This window comes from Heptranchias perlo, chromosome 9 (assembly GCF_035084215.1).
Source record: "Heptranchias perlo isolate sHepPer1 chromosome 9, sHepPer1.hap1, whole genome shotgun sequence".
NCBI lineage: Eukaryota > Metazoa > Chordata > Chondrichthyes > Hexanchiformes > Hexanchidae > Heptranchias > Heptranchias perlo.
In genome coordinates this window covers 66,325,915-66,350,673 of record NC_090333.1, presented here as the reverse complement: position 1 = coordinate 66,350,673, position 24,759 = coordinate 66,325,915, and the positions used below count along the sequence as shown (strand labels likewise).

At 45.3% G+C, this 24,759-nt stretch overlaps 1 protein-coding gene across 4 annotated transcripts in view; it reads right to left on the bottom strand.

Annotated features, from left to right (window-relative positions):
- Positions 1–24,759, bottom strand: part of LOC137325498 (eIF-2-alpha kinase GCN2-like) — a 116,419-nt gene that overhangs the window by 48,581 nt on the left and 43,079 nt on the right. The window contains exons 19-21 of one of the 4 annotated variants that reach the window (XM_067990666.1): positions 12,633–12,707; positions 11,467–11,561; positions 1,664–2,304 (exon numbers count right to left, since the gene is read on the bottom strand). In XM_067990666.1, the coding sequence (XP_067846767.1) occupies positions 2,223–2,304; positions 11,467–11,561; positions 12,633–12,707 (252 nt within the window). In that variant the 3' untranslated portion in view covers positions 1,664–2,222. Of the gene's footprint in view, positions 1–1,663; positions 2,305–11,466; positions 11,562–12,630; positions 12,708–16,466; positions 16,569–19,248; positions 19,359–24,759 lie in introns of those variants that run through there. The other 3 variants (XM_067990667.1, XR_010963887.1, XM_067990665.1) reach the window with 3 other exon arrangements.

Genomic DNA, 24,759 nt, shown 5'->3' with positions numbered 1-24,759 from the left:
ATCAAGCTACTGAGAAATCTAGTCGCACCTGTAAGGTTTCTGTTTGCCCAACGTGGAGTGCACGCTCTTCCCATAGAGTCACACCCCACCTAGAGAACTTAGGTGCAGTCTGGCAGAGTCATTGGTACTGCTGGAGTTTAACCAGCTAAACCCTTGCAGCGTATACTGGAAAGGTTTCCTGCTGCTAGGTCATCCAGGAAGACCCTACTTGATGGGATGTTGGTTTATGTGCATTATCTGGAGCTGAGTGGAAAGAATCCCATCCCTCAGTTGACAAATCTAACCCTCTAGGTTCCATTCATGAGCCAGGCTGGCTAGTCCATCCTCAACCGTGCTCTGAGGTATGGAGGCCCCTACCTGGTTCAGGTATTGGGTTACCGAGTCTACCGCGGGGGAACGGCATGGTTCCATGTGGCCATCGTCGTCTTAGAGCTACTTTGACCTGATGAGGCCAACCTGCCCCTCCTCAAGGAAGACAGACAGATAGATCAAATCCTATGTAAAGCATTAGGTCTCTAGGCCTGGTGGGAACATGTAAACATTGTCTGTGTAGTGCAAGGGATAAAACAATGCAGATTGTAACATTGTAATTATAAACAGAAGGTGGGCCTAGTAGATATTTAGAAATAAAGGATCAGAAGAAAGAAGTCTGTAATCTAATTGTAGGATCAGGTAGATTATGTCTGTTACTGCTTTAAGTGTGCTTGTGGTCCCCTCTCCCCTACAATTTGACTCATAACCATTCCTTAATATATGCTGTGGAATTAATTATACACTATTGGCTAAAATGTGAGATGGATGTCAATATAACTTCCAATCCACACGCAGAATAAGAAAGAGTATGCTGTGAGCAATATGTGCATCATTAGCTGCCCCTGGGAAAAGTAGATAGGGTCCACATTATTCAAATTAGGATCATGCAGCTGAAAATTACTGATGGAGAGATAGCTAACTGAAATGTAAACATCCCCATTCAGTATGTTATAAAACTATGCTGATTCCAATTAAGACACACATTTGTTTCCCAATTTCCTGACTAGTGTCCACCTGTTTCACGTCTTTTCAAAAGCAATTTGTTTAAATTTAAAATATGTTAAAAGTGAATTAAATCAGAATTGTCAAGCATATCTGCTAAATCATTTTCGAGAATCGGCTGCAGGCCCACCCTGAGGATTCAGTCAGCTTATCAGGTGAATAACCGGACCCGAGTCTACTGCAGGGGATCGGCATGGTTCAGAGCTGCCATCGACATCTTGGAGCTACCAGAAGATCTCAGAAAGATTTTAGACCAGAAAGATCTCATGCCTGATTCCCAACCAGTGCTGACTTAGCTGATCTCAGCCAGGGCCTCAGCCATCCTGGGTTGGAGAGAGGCAGATTGTCAATAATGATTCCTGTTTCTAATTGTTATCTAGTGTCCCCTGCTGGAACGCTGTATCAACAGTGGCTTGAGAAGAGGAACAGACTTGGCTGTGATTCCCTCCAATTGTAAGTAACCAGCTGATACTCACTACCTAGGCTCATACCTGAAAGAGGGCCACTTGAGCAAGGTGCAGGAGGATGCCAGCACCTGTGAAACTGTACCCAGCAAAGAGCTGATGTATTCAGGAGAGAGAAGGGGAGAGGGTAAAATTGGCAAGAGAAAAAAAAATTAGCTGCTTCGGAAACTTAAAAAAATTTTTTTTTTGAAAACATTATTACACACAGCAGTATATAAAAGATTGACAGCATTATAATCTCAATACAATATTTTTAAAAATTCACATCACATATGTGACATTTGTATCCTGTATATAATATCAGTTAGAATACTGATAAAGGCAATAAAATATCACATTTGTTTGAAACATACTGACAAGTCAGCACTGATGGGCCCAATGGCTTCCTTCTATGCTGTATCATTCTATGATTCTATGATAAAGGTAAGGTCTGCGTTCAAGGAGTCACAGTAAAGGAACATAAAATGTTTTCTTACAGGGAGAGTCTGAACAACACTTGTTAAAGCACAAAATGTGGGATCAAAGAAGTGAGGGTAAAGACCTGCACCTTTTAACATTTAGGATTTTGTTGCAGTTTTAATTAACTTCCCCTTTAATTATACCATTTATAGATACAAAGAAAATTAGACCACAAGTTATTACTAAAAAAATGCAAATGTCAACAGTTTTTATATCCTGATAACTTTTACAGTTGCACAGTAACCAGAAGGTTAAGTGCCATTCCTAATACTTTCCCAGTGCACAATGCAGCCTCGGCACTTTCAGTCTTCTCTTGGAAGAAAACTGTCTCTTTGCTGAGCACCTGCTTGGTTCAAAAGCAAAACAATCAAAACATTATTTCCTGCGTGTAGTAGTTTCATAAAATGACAGTATAAATCAGACCAAAGTCTAAATCAAACACTATGTTGTTGAAAATGCAGATCGTCTGTCTTGTGCATGATTTTTATAATCTTTCTGATCCCCAAATAGCCAATACTATGATTAAATAATTTTACAACACCAAGTTATAGTCCAACGATTTTTATTTGAAATCTACAAGCTTTCGGAGGTTTCCTCCTTCCTCAGGTAAATGTTTCGGAGGAAGCCTCCGAAAGCTTGTAGATTTCAAATAAAAATCGTTGGACTATAACTTGGTGTTGTAAAATTGTTTACAATTGTCAACCCCAGTCCATCACCGGCATCTCCACATTATGATTAAATAGACAGCTCCCATAAAGAGCATTCCCAGGGCGTGTGCGTGTGGGTGTCTGCCTGTATCCTGACTCACACCAAGTCCCATTCCAAGGGCGTGTGCGTGTGGGTGTCTGCCCGTATCCTGACTCACACCAAGTCCCATTCCCAGGGCGTGTGCGTGTGGGTGTCTGCCCGTATCCTGACTCACACCAAGTCCCATTCCAAGGGCGTGTGCGTGTGGGTGTCTGCCCGTATCCTGACTCACACCAAGTCCCATTCCAAGGGCGTGTGCGTGTGGGTGTCTGCCCGTATCCTGACTCACACCAAGTCCCATTCCAAGGGCGTGTGCGTGTGGGTGTCTGCCCGTATCCTGACTCACACCAAGTCCCATTCCAAGGGCGTGTGCGTGTGGGTGTCTGCCCGTATCCTGACTCACACCAAGTCCCATTCCCAGGGCGTGTGCGTGTGGGTGTCTGCCCGTATCCTGACTCACACCAAGTCCCATTCCCAGGGCGTGTGCGTGTGGGTGTCTGCCCGTATCCTGACTCACACCAAGTCCCATTCCAAGGGCGTGTGCGTGTGGGTGTCTGCCCGTATCCTGACTCACACCAAGTCCCATTCCAAGGGCGTGTGCGTGTGGGTGTCTGCCCGTATCCTGACTCACACCAAGTCCCATTCCCAGGGCGTGTGCGTGTGGGTGTCTGCCCGTATCCTGACTCACACCAAGTCCCATTCCAAGGGCGTGTGCGTGTGGGTGTCTGCCCGTATCCTGACTCACACCAAGTCCCATTCCCAGGGCGTGTGCGTGTGGGTGTCTGCCCGTATCCTGACTCACACCAAGTCCCATTCCAAGGGCGTGTGCGTGTGGGTGTCTGCCCGTATCCTGACTCACACCAAGTCCCATTCCAAGGGCGTGTGCGTGTGGGTGTCTGCCTGTATCCTGACTCACACCAAGTCCCATTCACCCATCACCCCTGCGCTTGGAGACCTACATTGGCTCCAGATTTGGCAACGCCTCGATTTTAAAACTCTCATCCTTGTTTTCAAATCCCTCCATTAATCCAACTGTGCTACATTTATCTCTGTAACCTCCTCCAGCTCTACAACCCTCCGTGATCTCTGCGCTCCTCCAATTCTGGCTCTTGCGTATCCCCGGTTTTCATCGCTCTGTTATTGGCAGCCGTGCCTTCAGCAGCCTAGGCCCTAAGCTCTGGAATTCCCTCTCTAAACCTCTCCGCCCCTCTCTCCTCCATTAAGACGCTCCTTAAAACCAACCTCTTTGACCAAGCTTTTGTCCTAATATCTCCTTATGTGGCTCGGTGTCAAGTTTTGTTTCATTACGCTCCTGTGAAGCACCTTGGGATGTTTTACTACGTTAAAGGCGCTATATAAATGCAAGTTGTTGATGTGTGTGTTTTCCTCCAAACCCAACGATAGCTTTGACTTCAAATTGTAACTCAATCATTATCAGTTGTTGGAAACCATTAGAAATCCACTTTTGAAATTTAAAACGTAGACACGACTCAAACCCACATCTTGTCCAATCATATATCTTAATACAATTTGAATTCAAAGTGAAGCATAGTAACAACTAATCCAACTGTTCTACATTTTATCGTGAGGTAAATAAACATTTACTGGAATCCATGTAATCATGTACAAATGACACCTTTTTTTTCTCATTTGCTTTCAAACATTTTTATCCACAGAGATTACTGCTCATTAAAGCAGTTGCCATGGTATATTCAGTGAATGTACTAAAGCCGAGTGTGATGACAATAGTGCTGGCAGAGGTTTTAACATGAAAACAGCTTGAAAGGAATTATGCTGCTGCAGGTTGAGAGGTTGATGAATGCAGAGAGTCTATGTGAACTGAAATAAGACTCAGTAAATGCTTTTTAAAGGGTAAGGGATGATTGCAGCTGCCATGGGTGGCGATGGCTGCTGTAATAGTAAGAAGTGGTTCTTCACAACACACACTCAAAAAAGGACCGGGGTTCGGTTTCTTTCCTTCTCTCTCACTTCGGAGTCAGAATGTCGTGGGTTCGAGTCCCACTCCAGAGACTCGAGCGCATAATCTAGGCCGAAACTCCAGTGCGGTATTGAGGGAGCGCTGCACTGTGGCAGGTGTCGTCTTTCGGATGAGACGTTAAACCGAGGCCCCGTCTGCCCTCTCAGATGGACGTAAAAGATCCCATGTCACTATTTCAAAGAAGGGATGGGGAGATCTCGCCTGGTGTCCTGGCCAATATTTATCCCTCAACCAACATCACTAGAAAAACAGATTATCTGGTCATTATCTCATTGTTGTTTGTGGGACCTTGCTGGATGCAAATTAGCTGCTGGGTTTCCTACATTTCAACAGTGACTATGTGGCAACAGGAAGTCAGCGGGGCGAGTTGTCACGTGGGAAACCCGTGAAATTTTTTGGCGTGTCAATTCAAGTGATTGGAGGCCCTTAATTTTGCTTCCAGGTTTCATGTCTCCAAGCTACGCAGTGGGCAGACTGTGCACCCGAATGACGTGCTGTGAAATTGAGTATTTAAAGGGCCATTGCAACCATGGGTTTTGAAGGAGAAAGGAGGAAAATTCAAAAACGCAGCATCATAGGGCATCACAGCACTCCATTTTAGTGACTCCTCCCTTGAGTTGCTATAGGCTGGTGTCGGAAGCAGGAGGGAGATACTATACCCGGCTGATTGCAGGAAGTGCCCTGCTTCTGCCACCAAGGAGGCATGGCTGGAGGTGGCAGAGGAGATCAGCAGCAGAAGCACTGTGGCCCAAGGTCATGGGTGCAATGCAGGAAGCGCTTTAATGGCCTAACCAGGTCAGGAAATGTGAGTACAGTTATTGATTCACCTACATCCTGTGGTGTACATGACCCCACCCCACCTCACTCTGTCCTGCCAAGCCTGCTCCATCACATCACTCCTCACACCCACTTAAGTCTCATCATCAACTTACCTTCACTTTCTGTGCCCTTCCTCACCTCCCCATTTGTGAATCCACCACTCCCACTCACCCCAATCCTGATGCAATGTGATGAGTCTGTCTGATACTCACTCCCTGATGCATCTCTTTCATTGTCAGCCTCACCCAAAGCAATGCATCCACTGGGTGAACACGTCACCCTCACTCACTCACACGTTTGTTCTTTCTCCCCTTGTAGGAAAAGAGAGCACAAAATGCACGGGAGAGGAGTAGGACTGGATGGGGCCCACCGCAAATAGTGCCCCTGACAGATGCGGAGGAGGAAGCCATGGACATAAGTCGTATGGTTGAATGCCTGGCCGTCGGAGATGGCGAGACTGGCAACCCACAGACGGCTGGTGACAGAACTTTAACATCCTTCACACAAATCATGAATTGATGTTATCAATGATTGACCTGTTGCACACCTCAGTATGTTCACTGCAAACTAACTTCTGCAATGATTTTTAATATTGCTTTATGTTCTCTTCCAGGGCCTTCAAGGATTGATGAGGAGGCACACGCCATGGAAAAGGGCAATTCCTCAAAGGAGCTCCATGCCTGAGGGTGCACCGTCACATCACATCCAACCATGTGCCAGCGCAGATACTGGCACTTCGGTGGGTCCTGTTAGGCAGATAGTTGGGTTGTCACCTGGTGATTCAACACTCACAAATGAGCACGAGCAGACACTGGTGGCAGGGGAAACTGTGGAGAGTTCGTGTCGGGGGGCACACTCCTCTCTGCTCAGCTGGACCCAGATGATCAACCCCGGGGGCCATCGTTGAGAGTGAGAATGATCGAGGTACAGCTCCACCTTTGCGAGGTAATGGAAAAGGCGTCAGGCGCACTCTCCACAACAGCGGATGGGATGGAGGAGTCCATCTCCATCGATAGTGGATTGGTGGCGCGGGTAAGTGCAGGAATGTCTGCGATGGAGAGATTGGCAGCCTCCATTGAGCTTCAAGCATGGCTCTCAAACAAGTCCATGAAGGCCTTGACAATGGCCGTGCGGACTCTGGATACCAACATATCTGCCACCTTAAACAGGCAGACAGAAACTTCATCCGTGGCCTTAGAAAGCGCCATATCTCCTCACCAGCCTGCTGTCCAGCAGAGTGGTGGAAGTGATGTTGCACTGGCCCAGGAGAGGGATGATGGTGAAAGCAGACATGGAAGTGGGGACGCCACTCAAAGCGCTCTCACTTTTCACCCATTGTCCCCCCCTCAACCAGTACTTGCAATGCTGCCTCCTCCCGAGTCGGCCCCTGCACAGGCGGAACAGTCTTTGGAGGGGCCCTCACGGGCTCCAAAACCCAGGGGTCATAGGCCGGAAGCATCTATGCAGTCAGGGCATGAATCGGAGCAACGTGACACTACCTCTGCTGAAGCCACAGGGGATGCACCAGGTAGAAGCGATTGGAAAAGGAAGGCGAAGATTTTGTAATCGCCAGGGGTGTGCACAAGGGTGTCTGACGGAATGTCATGTTTTTCATTTATATTTGTTTTTTGTTAAAGGCACATTAAATGTTATAATTCTCACCACCACTGCCATGTTTTGCCCATTCTTGAGTCCATTCATGTGCTTCATCATGAACGTCAAGGTATTATGCTACCCATTGGCTGCGTGTACATGGGTGTATGTGTGGTTGAAGGACTGTTTTGTGCAAACAGTGGGGTGTGGGGGGAGCTGGTGTTGGCGGTGGTTGTTCCAGGCGGTCTGAGTAGTTCACATTTTTCAGTTTGCAAATCTCATTATGAGAACCTGGTAGATACGAGTGCATCCCTGGCATCAGGAGCAGCCATGTGTGCCGCTGCTCTGGGATGGGTTCCCGTCATCGTCCTCGTCCTCATCACCTTCTTCTTCAATGTTACCAGCAGATGAGGATGCTTCAAGAACGCGTTCGAGCTCCTCCACCTGTAACCGTCTCCTTGAGTGATGCTGTGCAGGACGCAACACACGACTATTATTCTGCACACCCTCACCGGTGAGTACTGAAGGGCTCCCCCAGATCGATCCAGGCACCTGAAGCGCATCTTGAGCAATCCTATGGCTTGTTCAATGACAGACCTGGTGGTGATTTGACTGTCGTTGTACCGCTGCTGTGCCTCATTGGTGGGACTTCTCACAGGTGTCATGAGCCACGTCTGGGCGTATCCCTTGTCTCCAAGGAGCCAGCCCTTAAGTCCGTTTTGTGCTTGGAAGAGGGCCGGGATGTTGGACTCGTGTAAAATGAAGGAACCATGGCTGCTGCCAGGGAATTTGGCACACACCTGCAGAAACCTCCTCTGGTGGTCACGAACCGACCGTGCATTGATGGAGTGATTTCCCTTTTGGTTGATGAACTCTCCTGGCTTGTGTGCAGGTCCTCAGATTGCTACATGTGTGCAATCAATTGAGCCTTGCACCCATTGGAAGCCAGCCAGAGTGTGGAAACCCACTGCCCTTTCAGTCTGGCTGATGTCGTCGCGGGGGAAGTTGATGTAGTTGGATGCCCTGGCAAACCAGCCATCCGTCACCTGTCGTATACACTTGAGAGCAGACGACTTAGGCAACCTGGCGATGTCACGGGTGGTGCCCTGGAAGGATCTGGAGGTGAAGAAATTGAGGGCAGTGGTGACTTTAATTGCGACGGGCAATGCGTGGACACCAGGTCCAGCCGGGAGCAGCTCTGCATTAAGAGCCATGAAGATGTCTGCGACCACCTGGCGACTCAGTCTGAGCCCTGTGTAGGCACTGCTCCTCAAAGAGGTCCAGGAAGCTCAGCCTCTGCCTGTAGACCTTCTCTGGTGGGTAGTGCCTCCTGCGACCTCGTCCTCTCCATTGGTCCCCTCTCTGCTCCTCTGCAGGTCCTTGTGGTGCACCTCTGTCTTGTGTACCTGCACGCCTTGCCTGCCGCGGATGGTGATGTGCCTCCTCCTCAGATGTACTGTTGAATAAATACATTGCGCCCCCCCATCCTGATGTTGTCAGTTTGAGGGGGTCCAAAATGTAGGTAAATATGTCTGAACACAAGAATTCTGAGTGTGAACAAAGAAATCTGAGTCTAAACACAATGAACTCCCAGCCAAATGTTTCTCTGAGAGAACTGATTGTCCTGCTGCAAAAACTCACCTTTTATTCACATGTCAATCACTGGTTTAAAGGTCCAAATGAGGGCTGGCTGCAACTCGCCTCCTGATGTGTTTCAGAGGCCACAGGAGACACGTTCAGGGAAAATAAAAATTGTTTGTTTGGCTGAATACACAAAGATGTAATCGTCTTAAGTGCTTCAACAGCATTAATTGGCCCTTTAAATATCGGGCCACCGGCTTTAAGTGTCCGTTGCGCGCATACCCTAATGCGTCTGGGTCAAACCCGGAAGTGGGCACGTTGGAGCCGGGATGCGGTCCCGCTCCCAAAACTTGGTGTTTTCACTGCCCACCTGCCCCCAACCCCCACGTTCTCGGGGGGTTAAAATTCCCCCTATATTTCAAAAAAAGTATATAATTGGCTGTAAAGCGCTTTGGGACATCCGGAGGCCGTGAAAGGTGCTGTACAGATGCAAGTCTGTATGTCTGTGTGTCTCTCGTTCATTTCACAGCCCCGCAAGCCCAAATGAGAAAGACCAGAGCCGCACCTGTCCATTGCGTCTATGCTTGTGCCGGCAGCAGGAAGGGCCAGTGTTGCCAAATTTTATGACATTAGACTCTACTGCATTTTAATGGACTCCCTGCGCGTAAAGAATGGATACAAAAGGCCTAGCCTGCAGCTGGGTTTGGTGAAAAAAATGTTCTCTCTCTCTCTGCAACAATTAGTGATTGTTGTTTTCAGAGTTTTTACAAGTGTGTCTTAGGAAAACGTGTGCATGCAGGTAGGTTGGGAAAAGTGACCCATTATATCGAGGATGCTTGGGAGGGCTTTCTGCATGAAGTGCTGCAAAGGAATGGAGCAGGAAATCACTCTCCTGCGATAGCGGAGGTGCAAGCTGTCTGGATCGAGACAGCTTAGAGAGTGAATGCAGTCTCTCACGATCCTGGCAAATGAGGAGGAGGATTACTGGTTGTCAGGAGGAATACCAAGGTAAGTGAAACTGTGTTTGCAGACATCATTACTATTGAGCTATAGCACAAAAGACGCAGATCAACAATGTGAGCTGCAACACTCTCAAGGAGGTATTATGCAAAACATGGCGACAACCTTTCCCCTTTTCTACACATTCTGCTGCTGCACAAAAAGCTTATTGTGGGGCGTATAATTAACTTGAACTGTGGCACATAAATGTCGAAAAGTGTGCTCAGAACCAGCAGTGCTAGAACCTACGTGCATGCTGCATCAACATCACTAAAACAGATTATCTGGTTATTATCACATTGCTGTTTGTGGGACCTTGCTATGCGCAAATTGGCTGCTGTTTCCTACATTACAACAGTGACAACACTTCAAAAGTAACTAATTGGCTGCTCAGTGTTCTGGGACGTCCTGAGGTCGCGAAAGCCGCTATATAAGTGCAAGTTCTTTCTTTCAAGGAGGGATCTAGGCTGCCCACATGGATGACATCTACTGCACTCTCTTTGGAGCCCTGTGCCAGGTAAAAGTTCTGGACCTGGTCCAGCTGAAGCCTCCTTTCCACAGTGACGGTGATGATGAAGGGAAACACCGTCTCTGTGACCTGCTGGACGTATCTATGGACATGTCTGCTGCAACAGCTTGGAAGGATCTGGCACCGTGACGCTGTTGTAATCTTCACAGCTACAGAAAAAGCCATTCCCCCAATGAAGAAGTTGGCTGTAAATCAGCCTGGCAGCAGACGGCTGCCTGGCTGATCTCCCTGGTGAAGCAGATGACAGGTCTCCTATGGACGTGCCTAGTTAGGAATGTCTGGGTCGGTAAACATGGACCGTGGGGTAATGATCAGTGTGGACATTATGCCTCCAGCATTGCCACACCTGAATTCGGTATTCCATCACGGACTTATTCTCCTTATCTAAATCATGTAACCCCCAAAGGAGTTCCCATCCTTAGCACATGGGTTTCTGAAACATCAATTGCAGTAGCGAGTAACAATATTGGGGAAAAGTCTCATTAAAATAAAATCTTAACATGCAAAAATGGCCCCGTCCACATCAACAGAAACTAATGCAGGGAGCAAAAAGCAACTCGAAATCAATGTTTTTTCCAAAACCCCTCACGAATTTATGAAAGAAATGGAAAGCTTGTCATCTGAGTCTCTTGACTTGCTTTACAATCCACAATTATCCAGCCACTGACACCCATCCACCACCCGCCCCCCCCACCGCCCCGGGTGAGGGTCCCAAGAAAATTACTCCTGCTATTCTCAATATGAATGGTTCTGTCTTGCCTGGGATGAGTCAATTGACTCTTATTGTCCCAGTTCAAAGTGGGATGCAAGTAGCAATATTCCACAAAATTGTCCATCGAGCTTTAAAACACCTCCCCCTCCCCCAATCCCTCACAATCCTCTGGTTACTATGGCAATTTTAATCCTTGAATTTAATTTAAAGGTAACACTTTTGATATAAATCACACCAAGATACTTTCCATGGAAAAATGGTCTGAAATCCCAAAATGTGACGGGGCCTTTTAACTCACTTTCACCTACGCGGGCGTTCTTATTTCAAGACACGCTGGGTAATTCTCCTCCGCTGTTCATCTCTCACCTGACATTATGTAGCCGTCACTGTACATCACTAGTGGGCCTGTACACTCACCTGTGTATTATATTCACTTTGCTAGAACAGTCACTCATTTCATCAATGAAAAATACCAAACCCAAATTGTACACACTTATATCAAATGACACATAAGCTTTTAATGCTGTACCTTAGAGGGGTCAGTTTTGTGGTCTTTTTTGCACATTGCAAAAACTTGTCTATGCTCTTTAGGGTTGACACATTTCCTCTGTCATACAGCAACACCTAAAGATAAACAAGGTAAGTGCCATTAATATGAACTGCTTCAAGAAGTTGGCTGCAGGTACCTGTATTTATTTGTTATCATTCACCTATTATAACATAAGCTAATGCAGAAAGCCAGAGAAAAAGATGACAGTGGATAGCTGTGGTAGCAATAACATGGTCTTTTTCAGCTATACTGGTCATCAGAGGGCCATTACGGACTGTATAGGGCCAGTGGAGGATTCCTCAGGGCAGATTCAGGTGGACCCAGGACAGTGCAGAGGGTATGGCACTGTAGTGATTATGTTACCGGACGAGTAATCCAAAGGCCTGGACTAATAATCTAGAGAATGTGAGTTCAAATCCCACAGCGGCCGTTTGAGAATTTGAATTCAGTTTAAAAAAAAACTTGGAAATAAAATGCTGATATCAGTAAAAGTGACCATGAAGCTGTTGGATAGTCATTAAGACCCAATTGGTTCACTAATGCCCTTTAGGGGGAAGGAAACTGGCCGTCCTTACCTGGTCTGGTCTATACGTGACTCTATCCCCACACCAACATAATTGACTCTTACCTGCCCTCTGAAATTATCTAGCGAACCTCTCAGTTGTATCAAATCAGGACAACTAGGGATGGTTAATAAATACCAGCCTTGCTTGTGATGCCCACATCCCAAGATTGAATTTTTAAAAATGGCTGAGGTTTTGAATGGCTACTTTGCATCAGTCTTCACTACAGAAGACAATGCTGAGTTACCATTGATACATCACAGGGTTCATGCTAAAGTTGAAAATGTCAAAGTGGATGCAGATTTGATCCTGGCTAGAATAAGGGGGTCCCAAAACAGACTGAGTTACTGGTCCTAACAGCATTCACCCAAGTGTGCTGAAAGAAATGGGAGCTGTGCCCTGCGAGTCCCTTGTTCATATATTTAACAGGAATCTAGGGTCTGGGGTTGTTCCCATGGACTGGAGGGAGGTTCAGGCCTTACTTCTAGGTTCCTCCCACTCCTTTGCATTGGTCCTCTGTGCATTCATTAAATTCATTAAATTCCACTGACAAGACAGCTTGGCTGGGGTTGCTGATCTTACCTTTAAATCTGTTTCACCCTGTGGCTGTAGAACAAATACCCTTCCTTTTTCAAGACTTTCAGCTGTAACATTTTTCTAAAAGAAGCAAAACCACAATATCAGATTTTAAGACTACAGCTAATAATAGTTCACATCCTCCAAGTAATGCAGTGATAGTATTTTGTTGACACATTAAACTCTGTCTTTGAAATCAAACTTTATTCCATCCTGAGAATATTCTATAATTATAATAATGTATGTACATTTTGTGGATCTGTATCAAATGAGCAACTCTTCAATGAAATACTGTCAGATATTTTGCCACATATTTAGGGAATGACCAATACTGTCGAAACAGCTTGGAACTGCAAAGGCTGGTTGCAATAAAAATATATGTTTCTACAGGACAAGTGTAATGAAATCATGTTGATTGATATCTCAAAATTGTAATCAATCCCATTTTTAGAACATGCATTTTTATAGTATCTTCCTATGCAAAACATTCCTTTTAGTCTCTCCCCCTCTATTTTGAGAGAATCTTCCTAGAAAAACATTCCTGTTATAGTCTCTCCCCCCCTCCATTTTGAACACACACTGTGCATGACCTTTCTTCCAGTGACAAAAGTGTACGGCAACGAAAGTGCAGAACTTGATTCTTTCTGTTAATTTATTAAACAACATTGGATGAAAATGCAAAGCCTTACAGGAATGTATTGATGAATACTCCAGACCTCGAATTGAAAAGAGTACATGACAGGAGATTTAACTGTTGCATCGTTGAAAATGATTGCTTGAACAACTTGAGAGGAAATCACTTATTCAGGAATCAAAAATACAAAACTGAAAGAAAATTTACAAGTAAAATATCTAAAAACACCAACAGTACTATTTTTTTCTCCTGTTACAGTGAAAGTCTCTGTATACTGCACATTAAAAAATTGCAAAGGTAAGTATGGATGAGAGAGTCAATGTGTTCATCTAGCTCATCCTTCAATAGAAACCTGTGGTCCTCCTATCTCATATCATCTAATCGCCTTTTGAATGATTCCTGAGTTTTTGACATTGTGTTACATGCTTCCTGACATCACATTCTTGGAATGTGAAATCAAGATGATTTAAGTGTCAAGTTGTAAAGTCACAGATCTCAGCATGTAAGGTAGACAGTAAAAGAACGAATGAATGGTCAGTGGCTGAGCTGATCAAGATTGGTGATTGATCGTTTGCGAGATCCAAAGAATGGCTTTAATATTTAGGGATATATAACCTTAACTGACTATTATTACTACAATACAATATAAAAATGGTCAAACATCCATCTACTTTTCGACACCAAAATGACAGTGGAAAATTCTCATCTCACGTTTATTGGACACAGGGTCAAAATTGAAATCAGAATGTTCAACAACTTATTGGCTAGACTATATGGTTCTGTGGGTGACTTCAGTGTAACAGGGAAAACAGTGTTCCAAAACTTTCTTGCTTTCTACCAGTAATTTATATTTTGTCTAAACACTGTCACCTAGTGGCATATTCTGGACAAAAAGTTTGTTTCTGCCTTGATCCGATTAAATGCTTCCATTTTTTTCTAATGCAGAGAATATACATTTATTAGTATTTCTTTTCCTTAATATACACACATATGTTGTATTTATTATTTCAAATAAAGAATGCTAGAAGGACAAGGTTAAAGAGGAAGTCTAGCAGTAAGGATGATTGGTTGATGGACACAAGGCAAGCTAATGGGTGCTGCTCAGATGGGAGAAAGGTTGGAAATGGCGTACCCTGACAGTAGATTTGTCTCTTGATGTATCGATAATATATTAAAAAACCTTATGTCTGTAGGTACTTCCTGTCTACAAAAACTAACTTCCTTTTGTCACGGTTTTGTTGCACTGCTGTGTCAATCTTTTTCATTATAAATTCATGTCTCCCAATTTATAATGGAAACTGCCCATGTAAACTTGTCACAGTGCAATTACACCTCATTGCCAGCAGTGGCACTGTAGCATCTCGGTTTTGCATCTTCCAGCTTCTCAGTCTGTACTGTAGAAAACATCCTATGCTGCAACCAACTCTACTTTGCCAATTCTTGTGTAAAATCGAAGTATTATATGAAAATAAGAACAGATTGTATGAATTTAAAATGGGGGCTGAGTCACTTCTGCATGTACTGGTCCTGTTATTCCCCACCTTCTAACCACACTTCACCTGAAGGCTACACTTCAATCCTTGTGTGCAACACCACGGGAGATCGACTAATATAGCTGATTTGGAATTGGGCACAATAGAAATTTACACAATAGTAGCGAGGAGGATTTTAGACAGGTTAGCAGAATGGGTAGACAGGTGGAAGATGCAATTTGATGTAGAGAAGTGTGAGATTATACACATTAGGTACATAAAAAAGGAATGCGAGTATGCACTTAATGGAATGTGCTGAAGGGTGTGGGTGAACAGAGTGACATAGGATTCAAATACATATTCCTTGAAAGTGCGAGTACAGATGAATAAAAGCAATAAAAAGACCAATAGCAATTTGGGTTTTATAAATAGGGAAATACAGTTCAAAAGCAAAGGAGTAACGATAAATTTGCACAAAGCAATGGTTAGTTTGGAAAGTCTATTTCCCTGGTTTTGGGGGGGTTGTGGTCAGGTCGGTGAAGGAGAGTAATCAATTTAAAATCATCAGTAAGGGACAGAGGTGAGAGGCTAGGAGACATTTCTTTATGCAGAGTTACTTGAACATGGATTAATTTGCCACGGAGTAGTTGAGGCAGAAATTATTGTATGTTTTAAGGGAAAAGCATACAAACATTTGAAGCAGAGGAAGATACAGAGCTATGAGGCAGATCCGGGCAGTGGGACTGGTTTGGATTGCCCGAGTAAAGAGTCAGCACAGGAACGATGGGCTGAATGGCCCCCTTCTGCACTCTGAACTTCTGGAGTTCTAAGGGGTTCCCACTTGCATTTGCAATCAAAATGCATTTTCTATGAATAATGCCGTGCCTCTGGAGTATGAGAGGCCATGAATATTATCTGGTGACTATGTGTATATTCACCTTAACTTCCCATTGCAGTAAACAAAACTTGAAGTGACAGCCACATCTCATAAATAGATATTAAAAATAAAAAACTTTCTCATGGTTTAAAATTCAATAAACCTCCTTATCTGTCACAGTTCTTTGTGTTCAGAATATCAGGTGATTTCTATACATTACCTCATTAAATCTGGTCATCAATCTAACTCGTATGCCTGCTTCCCAAAACTTTCTTGCCAACTTAAAACAGATTTCTGGACTTGTGTCAGAAGTGCAATGAATACAGATTTTGTCTATCCTTTCAGGTTTCTGTGCACAACATGAAAAAAAAATGTATTGTATCTCTGCAATAAAATTATACAATTCTTTTTGGCATTTTCACAGCAGAACATAATCAGGCGGTAAATTAAATTAAATCCGTCATCTATTTGTATCATGTTTAGAACTTGTAGCCAAGATCAGCAGTACCAAATGTAACATCTCTTAAGTGACATTTACTAAGTCTTAAAAATCTTGGCTTCAATCTAGACAATCAGATTAACGCTCAATCTTCAGATACAACATTAAGCAAAAGAAGAACGAAAAGGAAATTTATGCTATGTATCCCTAGAGGGAATTGGAGGCTCTGAATTTCTCAACTTGTATTAATATCTACTGTAGGAGCTTATATGTCACATGACCTCATTCAATCGAGATTTCTGCCTAACACATCATCAACAACAACGCCCACCCAAAAAAAGCCAATTTTTTTTTCAACATCGTCTGCATTTTCTTGCACACGGACGTCTGGGATTCTCGTCTCTTGTCTGCCTTTTACCTTTGCCTTTTCGCCTGCTTCTACAAGTTTCTGGAGATCGATGTTCAGGCCGGCAGCAGACAGCTCGGGCAACTCCCCAAAGGAGGCATCAAAACTTCGGAGCTACAGCATTGTGACAGAGAAGTAAATCAGACTGCGCCATTCTTGTTCAAAGAATCAGTTTATAAAACAAATAGTAGCGATGATTATACTCCATTTCTCCAGACTCTACCATAACTTTTTAATTATTACTTTGTTTTAGATTTTTTAAACTTGCTGCTTTAATGCTTCCCTAACACCTTTGAGATATTTAAGATGATTAAAGGAGTTGATAGAAACTATTTCCTCTGGTGGGAGAGTCCAGAACAAGTGGGCATAACCTTAAAATTAGAGTTAGACCAATCAGGGGTGATGTCAGGAAGCACTTCTTCACACAAAGGGTAGTGGAAAATGGAACTCTCTCCCCCCAAAAGCTGTTGAGACTGGGGGTCAATCAATAATTTCAAAACTGAGATTGATAGATTTTTGTTAGGCAAGGGTATTAAGGATTACGGAACCAAGGCAGTTGGACGGAGTTAAGATACAGATCAGCCATGATCTAATTGAATGGCGGAACAAGCTCAAGGGGCTGAATGGCCCACTCCTGTTCCTATGTTCCTAATCCAGCCCACTTTGCCTTTTCCAGATTAGCTTGAGTAGCGAGGGCTTGACATTCCTTTTTTTGTTAAAAATGGGAGAATTTCATGCTCTTCTTCAAAAATAAGTGAACTGATATCAAAACCACCTGTTCAAACATGTAACTTGAGAGAATTAAATTTCATCAGCGGCAATGAACAAGTGTGAGCAATGATCCTGTAATGTTTCTCAAGCAGCTAATGCGCAAGTTAACTAGTCGAAGATGTCGAAAAGTTCAAAAAATAAACAGCAGTGGAGCTGACAATTTTTGAAGAAAATGCTCAACTCCAAATGGAAGAAAAAACGGTTTCAGACCAAGGTCCAGCAAGTGCTGGTAACCGCAGTAACGGACCAACATTAGTCCTCAGAGTGCAAAGAATGTGGGAACGATGGCAACACATGAGACACTTGGTGTCTGATGTCTCCAAGACTCAGCGGACCTGGCTGGAGTTCTGTTAAAAAAAAAGACTCAGGACGTTTTCTTGGATTCACAAGCTATTGTTGGGTCTCTACTCACCTCGAAATGCACAAATTACATTCTCTTTCATATAATCATATAATTATACTGCACTGAGGGAGTCCACACGGCCCAACTGCCTGTGCTGGCTCTCAAGGAGCTATCCACTCAGTTCCATTATCCTGTCCTTTCTCCATAACCCTTTTCATTTTTCTTTTTCAAATATTTCTTTGCTTGCTTTTTAAAAGTTATTTTGGATTCTGCTTTTACCACTGTTTCTGGCAAAGTATTCCATGTGCTAAGGACCTTGTGCATAAAAAGGGATTTTCCTAACTCTCTTTTCGTTCTTTTGATTAAATTTATGTCCCCCTAGTTACTGATTCACTCACCAGTGGAAATTCACTCCTAGTTATCATATCAAAACCACTTATAATTATAAAAACTATCAGATCTCCTCTTAAATTTTCCCTGCTTTCACATAAAGAGCCCGAGTTTCTCTCGTCTCTCCTCGTAACGAGTGCCCCTGATACCAGCGATCATCTTCATAAATTGTGTGTCAATCATTAGTTTCAGGCCTCTAAACAGGCCTCAATGTGCTGTGGTGACAAAAGAAAAATGAATAAGATAGCAGGTATCCATTTGAGTGCCACTCCTCTCGGACATTTATTCACGGTAAAAGTGCCTTCTGTTGCAGTCATGCGACTGCCTGGGGCAGTCACTGATTGAGTGGAGTGTACTATTCACTTCTCTCACTGCTATGGCAATACTTAGAAATTTTCTGCATCATCAAGCTCAAAAAACTTCAGGTCTACTCTAAAGTAAAATACTCAATTTTCAATGCAACTCTGCATTGTTAAATTGGCCTATTTTAGGAACATCAGGAACAGAAGTAGGTCATTCAGCCCCTCGAGCCTGTTCCGCCATTGAATTAGATCATGGCTGATCAGTACCTCAACTCCATTTACCCACCTTTGCTCCATATGTCTCGATAACCTTACTTAATGAAAATCTATCTATCTCAGTCTTGAAAGCTTAAATTGACCCAGCATCCACAGACTTCTGGGGCGGAGAATGCTATATTTCTACTATACTTTGTGTGAAAAAGCGCTTCCTTATTTCCCTCCTAAATGGCCTGGCTCTAATTTTAAGATTATCTCCCCATGTTCTTGATTCCCTCACCAGAGAAAATAGATTCTCCGTATCAACCCTACCGAATCCTTTTAACATTTTAAACACCTCGATCAGATCACCCCTCAAATCTTCTACACTCGAGGGCATACAAGCCAAGTTTGTGAAACCTGTCCTCATCATTTAATCCTCTAAGTCCCGGTATCATTTTTTCCCCATAGTTTAGAGTGGGAGGAACGCTTAGAACAGAGTTAACATGAATGAATCGTCTGGTGCCACTTTCTCCCAACATTCGTATCTACATTTTAGCTAAGATTAGCAAGTTCAGGAACATCAGGCCCTGGATGTGCAAGTGAGCCACCGTACCACGCATCTGGAAAACAGAAGGTTGGTTGGAGTGTGGCACCGCAGTCTCCCAATCTAAAATGGTGGAGTTATAAAAGTACAAAGCGCTTGACATTAATTTAAAAACTAAAGACACAAAATCAAAGCAAACTATCAAAGTGTTGATCTTCTTTCAGAATCAGTTTGTAAACATCTTACTAGTTTTGTATACTGCCCTCCAATCACCAGAAAGTCACATCCAGCTGCATCATACAAAGCAAACAGCAATGCTTCAGGTTTATTGCTTCTGTACCACGTAAACTTCCTATCTGTGGTAAAGCAGAAAAGGAGAGGTAGATAGTCATTACACAGTACTCTTCCTACTTGTCCTATCGAATATTAATTAAAAATAGCTCGAAGCTGAAGACTGTAAGATGGTTGTCCATTTTGTTACACCTGGGGAATATCAATTTCCTAGGTGCAGTGAAGAGGGAAAAGGGACAGAGATACATTACGCCAGTTCTCCGCCCCCCCCCCCACTGCTGGGATTTCCTGGCATGTCCCTGGAATAGACGCAGGCTGAGAGTTAGCATTTTAAATGAGGCAAGTGGGGGGGGGGGGGGGGGGAGGAGGGGCATTCCCAACTTTCCGCCTCACGTTCCCGGTCTCTCGCCTCACTTCCCTGGCAGTATGATCGTTGGGACTCCTGAAGAAACCTGTCTCGAGGGCTTGCACTGCGACCTCTACAGGCCAGAAGGCCTCTGGAGGTGGCAGCCCAAAGATCAACAGTTTCCTCCCTTCCCCTCAGATGATCTTTGAGCCTTAGGGCCTTCTCTCCATCAGCAGCCCGAATGCTCCAATGCTGCACTCCTCTTTTCCTGGCCTGCTTTCTGGCACTGGGTGCAGCAGTCGGGGGGGGGTGGGGTGCGGTGGGGTGGTGTGGGCCTGTGCCTGGAATGCGACAAGGCCCAGGACAAGTAAAGTACATGACCCCTCATGCATCCGAGTACAGCAATGGCGCAATGCAAGCTCATTCCCTGTGAGAAAGGATTGCCCTTAGCGTGACAATACATGGTGGGTGATGTCTCCCAGACTCTGTGGAGTTATAGAAGTCTCAAGAGTATGTTATAATACCCAAAGATAAACTGCCAGTGTGAGGCCATTTGTGTGACATAAGGGGCAATAGCTTTACTCGTACCCTGAAAATTGGAGTGAGTGCTCATTTTAATGTACCTTCAGATTTAAAGCTGCATGACCGTATGTTTTTATTTAATTCTAATGTAAGATAATGCTAATTTGAAACAGAATCAAGCTGTCTTATTGCATGGATTTACTTTTAGAGCAGTTATGTGGGTGAGGTTAAGTATACATTCCTCCGTGCATTTGAATTTGGCACGATAATTATTGCAACTCATGCTACTTTCAGGGCAATTTTAATTTCACTGATTTTATGGAACTTATTTTTTTAAATTCAGGAAAAGCAGTTTAACTACCTATTAAAATTAACTGCAGACAAAAGCTTTGGGTCAACAAAACTTAAAACAACTCATCGAAATAGTACAATTATGCAAACAAATTACAGTACAGTTCCAGCATCATGGTGCTGAGTTGTAAAGTTTACATGACAAGCAGCGCTGTAGAGCTCCACCTTGTGTTCACAATACTCCCCCAGTTGTACATTTCATGTAGACTACTGTAGCGTCATTAAAGAACTCTTACTCCTTTTAGCCGTGCTTCTCGCTGGTGCACAGTATTAAACTACTGTATTATATCAAGATTGACAATTGTGACAATACAGAAAATCGTAGCTTGTATTAAATATTGTGCAGTAATTTTTGCAATTTCTTGCTTTATTAAAAAAAACGAATCCAAATAAGCCTGGGCTAAAACTTCGAAAGAGAGCAGTTTGAAATAGTCGGGTCTGTGCTGAACTGTTCTACCCCTAGTGCGATGCCATGTAACACGTCAAGAAGGTCCGACGATTTGCCAGGGCCTCTGTTGTACCCGCCAACTCAAATCCCGTCACCATCAGACTGGTTTCCTGGCTTATGGCTTCCAGCACAGAAACAATCCACTCAGCAAGGGCAGGCTTTACTGTCGGTAATTTCAAATCGCCTTTCACCTCTTCAAGTTGCTCCCTTCGCTCAGAATTTGCTGGCTTTGCTTAAGTTGGCTTAGAATATCGCTCAATAAACTCTCCTTTTGAGCAGCAGCTTGGACTTTCCATTCAGGGCTCTGTTTCAGAGCTGTGGCTGTACAATAGTTGAAGGAGGAACCTTACAAACTGGGGGTTCCAGTGGTGGTAAGCTTATGAATGGAGTGGTTCAACTTGGTGAGGTTTATAGACATCATTTGTTGGTGCTAATGCTGCAAAGGATGAGTCTGTCACTTCCAGATTTCAACAAGCACAACTCACAAATAAATCAGCACATTTATGACTATTCCATCACCTTGGTTTCTGTTGCTGAGTGGCGCCAGGTTGAACATTTGGACGATAGTGGCAGATTACCCCTCTTAATTAACTGTGGTGGTAAATGTCTTCCAGCCACATGAACCCCTCCAGTAATTAATTGCTTGTTTATTACCCAGTCCAGCAGTGTTACAATCCCCTGCAGATTTTCTGCTGGGTGACTTTCAGCCAGAGGAGGGATCAGCTGAATGAACAGGCCCCGAGGAAGAGGGCTTGGGCTCCTGAGAATACGAGCTTTCCCCGCAGCAGGGAAGTAAGAGCAGTGGAAAATTTCCGGCTCCTGCCCCAAGGAATGTTTTCCTAAGATTAGGTAGAGTTAGCCTGATGCCCTCAGTGTACCTGATGCTGAAACTGGAGCCAAAAGCGGAGAAACTCAACACCATGCTCGACAAAAAAAGTGTAAATTAGGAGCCAAATGCAGGTGAGAAAGTGTGAGATGGATGTTGATTATGACATTTATCTAAACAAATTGCACAGATCCCACTCAGGTTTAATCAATGACACGTTCAACAGATTACCATTAATTATTCCGTTTATATCAAAATGTTTAACAGAAGTTGTTACTTTACTAGTCCTTCTTCCCCTCGGTGTTACTCACAGGCCAAGGAGCAGACGTCGGGAAGCGAACAGGATTGGGCATCTAACATGGGGCAGATGCCAAAAAGCAGCAGAATGGGGACTTGGAGTTGGGGGGAAGTGTGGAGAGAGAAAGGGGAGCAGGAGAGAACTTCAGGCAAACGGGCAGGTCCATCACAGAGGGGAAGATCTGGGTATCGAATGAGAGGGAAGATGGAAGGTGGCGCTCCCAAGGAAGGAACAGCATGTGATGCTGGTGGCAACGTGACTGGCAGACATTATGCAGGTAAGTCACACCTTATCTCTTCTTTTAAATGGACTCTGGGCTGTAAGTACCATGACGGCTGAAAAGGAGCTAAAAGCCTTTTTAAAAATTTTCCGATTGACAGTGTGCAAAAACTAACCAATCAGAAAGCTCACACGAGACGTCAGTCTGAGGCAGGCAGACGCCGGGACGTCAGGCTGAGGCAGGCAGACGCCGGGACGTCAGTCGGAGGCAGGCAGACGCCGGGACGTCAGTCGGAGGCAGGCAGACGCCGGGACGTCAGTCGGAGGCAGGCAGACGCCGGGACGTCAGTCGGAGGCAGGCAGACGCCGGGACGTCAGGCTGAGGCAGGCAGACGCCGGGACGTCAGTCGGAGGCAGGCAGACGCCGGGACGTCAGTCGGAGGCAGGCAGACGCCGGGACGTCAGTCGGAGGCAGGCAGACGCCGGGACGTCAGGCTGAGGCAGGCAGACGCCGGGACGTCAGGCTGAGGCAGGCAGACGCCGGGACGTCAGTCTGAGGCAGGCAGACGCCGGGACGTCAGGCTGAGGCAGGCAGACGCCGGGACGTCAGTCTGAGGCAGGCAGACGCCGGGACGTCAGTCTGAGGCAGGCAGACGCCGGGACGTCAGTCTGAGGCAGGCAGACGCCGGGACGTCAGTCTGAGGCAGGCAGACACCAGGGGCTCGATTTTACATGTAAATTGCGGGTGCGTTGGGGGCTGTAAAAATTGCAGAAATGCAGAGCGGGTTCGGAAGCCGGCTCCAACTCGCCGACTTCCGAGTTCCCCACAGACGCACCTGTGTGTGCACGGGCGTCGTGATTCTGGAAGTGCTGGCAGGATGATAGTTAAAGAGCCAAATGTACCTCATTGAGGTACTTAAGGCACTTTATTTGTGACACATTAGATAGTTAGAACGATTTTTAACTTACCTTGGCAGCTTCTGGCAAAAAGAAACAAAATAAATTAAATAAAAAACCATTGTACGAAGTTAAAACACAAAATCAAACTACCCGTCCACCCTGTTCCGATGTCTCCCTCTCCGATCTCCCCCTCTTCACACCCCCCCCCGATGTCCCCCAGATCTCCCCCTCTTCATCCCCCAATGTCCCCTCGATGTTCCCCCCTCTGCACCCCGATCTTACCTCCTCTCCACCCCCCCGATCTTCCCCTCTCTCCCCCCCCGATCTTCCCCTCTCTCTCCACCCCCACCCCCCCGATCTTCCCCTCTCTCTCCCCCCCCCCCGATCTTCCCCTCTCTCTCCACCCCCACCCCCCCGATCTTCCCCTCTCTCCGCCCCCCCACGATCTTCCACTCTCTGCCCCTCCCCCCATGTTGTGTCCCCGTGCTGGATGATGTCTTGCTCTCTCTCTTTCTCTCCCCCTCCCCACCACTTCGTGTTGCAGCTCCTGATAGCAGCCAGCCTGTCAATCAGGCGCGAAACCCGGAGAGCACGTTAATAACCATCAATTACATCACGAGCACGTCAGAAATGGTAAGTTTTGTTTATTCGGGTTTGCCACGGGATCGCGATTTAATTGAAGGCCCTTAATGTGGCTTCCAGCTTTGGCGCCCCCATGCTGCGCAGCGGGTGTATTGTGCACCCGAATGACGTGCTGTCCGCTGAAGTATTTAAAGGGCCATTGCATGAATTACTTTTGTGGGAGAGAGAAGTAATCTATTAAAATGGAGCAACAAAGGACCAAGCCGGCGCCAAGGTTCACTGACTCCTCACTTGAGGTGCTGCTGGCCGGGGTGAGGAGGAGGAGGAGAAGGGAAACGCTCTACCTGGCGGACAGGAGGAAGCGTCCTGCCCCTGCCACCAAAAAGGTCTGGCTTGAGGTGGCAGAGGAGGTGGCCAGCAGCGGCACCATCTCCCACAGTTGGGCCCAGTGTAGGAAGCGCTTCAATGACCTGACCAGGTCAGCAAAAGTGAGTACAGTTACTGATTCTCCTGCTTTCCCTGGTGCACATCACCCCCCGCCCCCCCCCCCCCCCCACTCCCACACACTGCCCTGCAAAGCCTAATCCACCACACCTCACACCCACTTAAGGCTCATCGTCAACTTACCTTCACTGGTGACAGAACTTTAACATTCCTCACACACAACATGAATTCATGATTGACATGTTGCACACCTCAGTGTGCTCATTGCAACATTACATCTGTGATGATTCTTAATATTGCCTTATGGTCTCTTCCAGGCCCTTCAAGGACTGAAGTGTTATAAGAGGGCGATTCCTCAGAGGAGCTCCCTACCTCTGAGGACGCACTGTCACATCTTAGCAAGCCATCCACCAGCGCAGGTACTCACACCTCGCTGGGTCCTATTAGTCAGTTAGTTGGGCTGTCACCTGGTGATTCACCACTCACAAGTGTGCACAAGCAGACACTGGTGGCAGGAGCAGCTGTGGAGA